The sequence below is a fragment of the Eurypyga helias genome, unplaced genomic scaffold (genome assembly GCF_000690775.1).
Source record: "Eurypyga helias isolate BGI_N326 unplaced genomic scaffold, ASM69077v1 scaffold42650, whole genome shotgun sequence".
Taxonomy (NCBI): Eukaryota; Metazoa; Chordata; class Aves; order Eurypygiformes; family Eurypygidae; genus Eurypyga; species Eurypyga helias.
The window spans coordinates 35941-41940 of record NW_010225794.1 but is presented as its reverse complement, the minus strand read 5'-3'; the positions used below and the strand labels follow the sequence as shown (position 1 = coordinate 41940).

The window sequence follows — 6000 nt, the reverse complement described above, 5'->3', positions numbered from 1 at the left end:
TGACAACCTAGAAGTAGACTTTCTGCTCTTCACACTGGATAGAAAAGCTGTTAGCTTGTAATGCCCTCTAGAGGCAAAATTGCTATAATAATAGTGTTGGCCGCAAATTTACACTTTTCTGGACCAAATGTGATGCTGTGGTTTTCAAGCAAGAGCTTTTTTTTTTTTTTTTTAATAACCCCCTTTCTCACTTGCTCCTGTAGCACTGGGTGTATTTTTGAAAGGATAGCTAGACTTAAGTCACCCTCCACCTCAATTTAAACCTGCTACTTTATTATTTTTTTAATTATTATTATTATGAATTCCTCGTTTTGAGCGTTACACTTGTCTGATCAATTTGATCTTCAGCTCCTTCCTCCGTTGCTAAACCTCGAAAACTGGCTCTCTCAAAAGATATTTAATCTGGGTTTGTTTTTTTTTTTTTTGTCCATTGCCATTTTTGCTCATGGCTGTTCCTCCCTATCTATTTTTGCCCCTCCCCGCCTAGAGGAAAATAGCAACAAGAAACAAGAGAAAAAAAAAAAAAAAAAACAAAAAAGCGAATATTAGGGGAAGTAGTCCTCAGGTCTGCTGCCCCCCTCTCCCCCCCTCCCAAAAGGGGGGGACCTAGAAAACATCAGTCTTGAACTTCTTCCTCTTCAAGAGCTCGGGCTGCAAAGGAAACCTCCTTTGTTTTTGTTATTTATATGCTGTCAAGTTTTGAAGTGGTGAGTTTCGGGTCGGTTTTGCTAATTTCACTCAGAAAACTGCAGTGTTTCTGTTTCTAGATAAGTACTTTGCTTCTTTGTCTCTTTAAAAGGTCACAGGGAAAGCTTGGCCTGGATTGTGAGAGCCATATGGAACGGATAAGTGCGGAGCCTCTCTCAAATGTGATTACGGGTTTTTATGGGGGAGGGAGGGAAGAGGAGGGGAAAAGGCATGGGGAGGGGGCTGATTCAGGAGGAGAGAAAGAAATAATATAATACCGGCGGCGTTACATCGCGACAAAAGGAGATACCGCACCGACTCTCATTCAGAAATTGCGCGGTGTGCCCGTACGTGTACGCTGTCTCTGGGAAACCGTGCCTTGAAATTATGCTCTTCTCTCGATGCCTGTGATGAAAACTTGTAGTTGGTGAAAGATGCCTAAATGCGAAACCCAGGGAAACTCTTGGCCTGGAACCGGCGTAGATCCTAGTTTTTCCTTGCAACCCTCTCCCTGGGCAGGCCGCGCTGGTTGTTGCTCATCACTATTCCAAACTGAGGTTTCAGTGAACTTTAGCCTTGGGCATGGAGTTTAAATGAGTAAATTAGGTGTTTTATGTGCATGTAATTTTGCTTTGTAACATAAAGCTTTTTACAAGATGACTAAGCGGTGAAAGGATGCCGATGGGTGGGTATTCTCAGGCCAAGCGAAAATGACCCATTTGGTGTTTTGGTTGTAGTCAGTGTATTAACTAAACTGCGATCTATCACTTTTATTCACTGTACATGATGTAGTGCGATTCTGACTCATGATGACTAGATACTTTTTGTAGGAAAGAACCTCGGTGCCTTAGAGTACTTCTGAAGTTGCCAAAAGTGATTTTCTTGTTTGAGGCTTTTTTTGTTTTGTTTTGTTTTACTACCCCCGGTTCTTTTTTTTTTTTTAATTAATCCTCTTATTCTTGAGAGAGACCAGTCTCTCAAAAGAAGCCCTATAATATGTTAGCATCGTCAGAAACATCAGAAGATGTTAACAGTTTGAATCTGTAAATCTTTGCTTAGGCTGCAGTTAACACAGTTAAAAAAATACCTTGCTGAAAAGTGGCTAAAATAGGCACGCTCACTGTTAATGAGACACGCGACCTAAACCAGATGGGTTCAAGATGAGTGGTAAACCTTAGCTTGCCACCTTACAGCATAAGGAAAAATAACGATTTTCTGAACTTCAGCTATTCAGTGGCATTCTTGACGTTGCTTGTAAACGTTCGGATTAATGTATTACCTCTTTCTTCCCTATATCGGGAAAAGCAGCGTGGTGTTCAAACAAGAAAAAAATAGTTTACGGAATTGTCATTGGTGTATATACCACTGACACAGAAGTATATTAAAAAATCCCAAGATGTTTAGGCTTAAATAGCTTTGCTATGAAATATGCAGAAAATGTATTGAATTACTAGGCAACTGAAAGAAAGTAGCAATTATCAGATTCACACCAGTCTTTCTAAATAAGACTTCCCCGGTATTAGGATTTGTACTTGCTGATGTGAATACCAGTTCATAAATTAATGTCTAGTCACCTGTCCTTAGTGATTACATTATATCCATAACATAATTGTCAGTGTAGTCACACCTTTCTCAGTGAGAGAAAGGTAGGGTAAAATACCTAGTGATCACAGCAGTATTGATGAATGAAATCATAACCTGAAAGATGTCTCTCTTCTCAGCACCTGATTTTTTTTTTTCTTAATATAGTTGGCAAAACAGATTCTGATGAGTGACAAAAAATCCTCAAAACTTACTCTGTTATGTTCTAGTCGTAGGAAATTTTTAATGATTTAACTGGAATTGTTATTCATGTTTGGAGGTTTCAGAAGTTTTATAAAAAGGGAAATACAAGCATGTTAACATATACCTTTTCTTAATTTGCTATTGAAATTACTTCTGGTTTTTTGCTTCAGATAGCTGTACCAGCACGTAACTTAGCATCACACAGGGTTTTTTTTTTTTCTATATTTAAAGGCTTCAAAAGTACTGTAGATATTGTGGTTGGTTTTTTTCCAGCATTATGTTTTGTGAGATGCTACCTTCTCTTCTCAGTTGTTTTTCTTAATTCAGTAGACTGTTCCATTTCACACTTAAAGCTTAACATCTGAAAAATTCCATATGCATATTTTGAACTTTGCAAAAGTTGATAAACTCTGTATGATATTGGTTAGGAAACTCAAAAGCAACCACCTCCTGCCACTGCTTTCCGAAGTTAAATGTTAAATTCTTTTGTAACTTGTATTTTTAAGGAGGAGAGAATCATAAATGGTCAATATACTACATCTCTAATAAATCTGTTGCTCCTTCAACTAAAGTTTTAACAATCTCTCTATTTTTGTCCATCCATTTTTTTAATCAAGTAGATCAAGAAATGTTTCACTAGAATCTTTTTCTTTCTTTCTCTCTCTCTCTTAACACAATAAAAACACTCGTGATTAATAATAAATCTTTCTGTGAGATTTGTAACAATAACTGTGTTGGAGCACATACCTTGACAATCATCATCATTTATATGAATCTCGGTCTCTCTCAGATTTAGTAGAATATCTCTGAAGATGTTTTTTTTAAGGGGTATTCTTGTTGGCTTAAAAAAAAAAAAAATCCACCAGATTTATGATGTGATCTCTCTGTAAATTGGGGTATGAGGTCATTTTTGGGGAATAAGTTTGTTTGCTTTCAAAAAGGTATCTTCTTTCTAGTTAAAGTAGTTATTTATTCTTCTTTATGAGCTTGTGATACATATATATCTTTCTCTGTACATGTGCAGGCTGTGTACGTATACATATGCGCACACGTGTACAACATATATATATACTTTTTTTTTGAATCATGGCAGGTGATCTTTAGAGGCGGGACTGAGTATGGATCATTTGAACGAGGCAACTCAGGGGAAAGAACATTCAGAAATGTCTAACAATGTAAGCGATCCGAAGGGTCCACCAGCCAAAATTGCGCGCTTGGAACAGAATGGGAGCCCATTAGGAAGAGGAAGACTTGGAAGTACAGGAACTAAAATGCAAGGAGTGCCTTTAAAACACTCTGGACACCTGATGAAAACTAATATTAGAAAAGGTAACACTTTTGATAATTCTGCATTAGAGAAATATGATTTTTAATATTTGGGGGGGAAAGCATACTTTTGCAGACTCTACTTCATTTATATTTCAGGATTAAATCTCCATTCTGCAATACTTTATATTCCCAAATCTGATATAAATCACATTTGGGAAATGTAAGCTTCATGCTTGGGTGGAGCATCTTGCTTTACAGGGTGGAGTCTGATTTTTGTTAAGGTAAAGGCTAGCTGCCCTGATTAAAGCAAATTCCTACATTGAAATAGAAGTAATATAATGCGTTAATTCTTTGAGTAAGTGTTGGGCTACGCAACGCAAAAATATGTAAGAGCAAATACCGAACCCCCAAAACGAATTCTCGCCTCTCCTCTTAATGATGGTCCAAGCTTGGAAGGGCAGCAGTATTTCCATAACAGTTGTAAGTTGGTTTAAAGGAGAGAGTGTAAATCTTTAGGTATCACATTGGAAAAGTCATTTATGATGTCAATCTTTGCAGTTTATTTTCTTAAGTACAATTCATTATTGAACAATGAACAACTTGGGTGTCATATTTTTCAGTGGCTGGTTTGCTGTAATTAGACATTTACACAAGGAAAAGGCACATTTAGAATCATTGATGTTTGTATATGAATGGCTTTTGTTTGCATTGAAAATGGACAATAATCTATAAATTTTGCTTCTCAAAATGTGTAGGTCTTTTTGACCATGTTCTGCAGGCTTGCTAATTTAAATCAAAATATGCTTCATGTAATTTGGCATTTGTTTTAAAACAGCCTCTACTTTTCTCAGTATAATCGGTGTATGTTTATAATCCAGATTTTTCTTGCATTTGCTAAGCAAAGTGCAAAATGCAACCAAGACTATTAAACGCACAAAGTTAGAAGGCAGAGGAATTTCATTGTGTCTGATGCATAACATTTATCGTACAATCATTTATTTTTTCCTCGGTTTGGCGAAAACAAAGAATATATTGATCCTGAAATGAACAGACACAGCAGTCCGTATTGTTAGATCTTTATCTATTAAAAATGGAAAAACAGCACTTCAGCAAATTCTTTGGCCTCTGCTCATGATTACCCTATTTATTGATTGTTTGCCAAGAATGTATGCATCTTAAGAAAGCCAGGGTAAGAGCATTAAAAATATAATTTATTACGGCTTTTCAAGCAGAGTGCATTAATATTGTACAGTGAAGCAGTGGGGCTATATAAAAAGGACTTTCTGACGCCTGCAAACATATAAGTTCCATAAATTCCTAAATAGGAGATTTCAGCTGTCTCTGGTATTATGTGATATTTGCACAGCAAACTTTAATGCCAGGACAGTTTTAGACAAGGATTCTACAGACTTCACTGCTCCTTATGGCAGACGTGCTGTTTACATAGACTCGTAAACCTTCAGCAAAAGCTCTAACACTGCCTTCAGGTTTAAATCATGCTGTATTTTTAGCAGCGAGCACTGACCAGTGCTCTCCCCTTTAATACTAGAAGGTTATGAAGTTGCTGCACTTGGAGGTCTTGCCAAGTACTAGCAGGAGTGATCAGCCAGCTGAGATTGTGCTCTCCTGTATAACATTTTTCACATTAACAGAAGGACACTGGTGACAGTTTGCTAAAAGATTTAGTGGCTTGATTTGTAGTCAGATGATACCTGTGTCACACTATCAGGATCCACCACTGATAATCTACACTGCACATCAAAATTTGGCCAGGAGATCCTCCCGTGGTGTTCGAAGTACCACACTTTCCAGAACACTGCAACTCACGGGGCTGTGTAACTGGCAGGAAGTGTGCTGATATGCAGCGAAGCACCTGTGCATTGCTAGTTTTGTGTCTGATCATAGCTTAATTTGTAGGAACTGATAAGAGAAAAAAAAAAAATGCGCTTTAGGTGGTTTTGAGTGTATCTGCACTGTTTGTTAAAATGAAGCTTGTTTACATTTTATCTTCAGGTATTAACAGTGAAACTACTTAAGAATTTTGAGCCCTTACTCTCAGTCAGATGGTAGTAGGTCAGACATCAATTGTGAGAGCCTGGAAAGAAAAAAAATCCATCACCTTTTTGCAAATGAAGCATGTGTGTGTTTATAGAAAACTCTCCATCGCTTAATTAAAACCAATGAAGAAATCGCCAGTTTTCATGTACTGCTTTTGCTTTGGTCTACTCTCCCTTCCTGACCAGTATCACTTAGATTTAA

General features: G+C 37.3%; 1 protein-coding gene across 1 annotated transcript in view; it reads left to right on the top strand.

Moving 5' to 3' along the window:
• Window positions 1-594: 594 nt before the first annotated feature.
• Window positions 595-6000, top strand: part of LOC104503948 (DNA-binding protein SATB1) — a gene marked incomplete at its 3' end in the record, with an annotated part of 39074 nt that continues 33668 nt past the window's right edge. The window contains exons 1-2 of the mRNA XM_010150614.1: window positions 595-707; window positions 3566-3801. Of these exons, the coding sequence (XP_010148916.1) occupies window positions 3591-3801 (211 nt within the window). The remainder of the gene's footprint in view (window positions 708-3565; window positions 3802-6000) is intronic.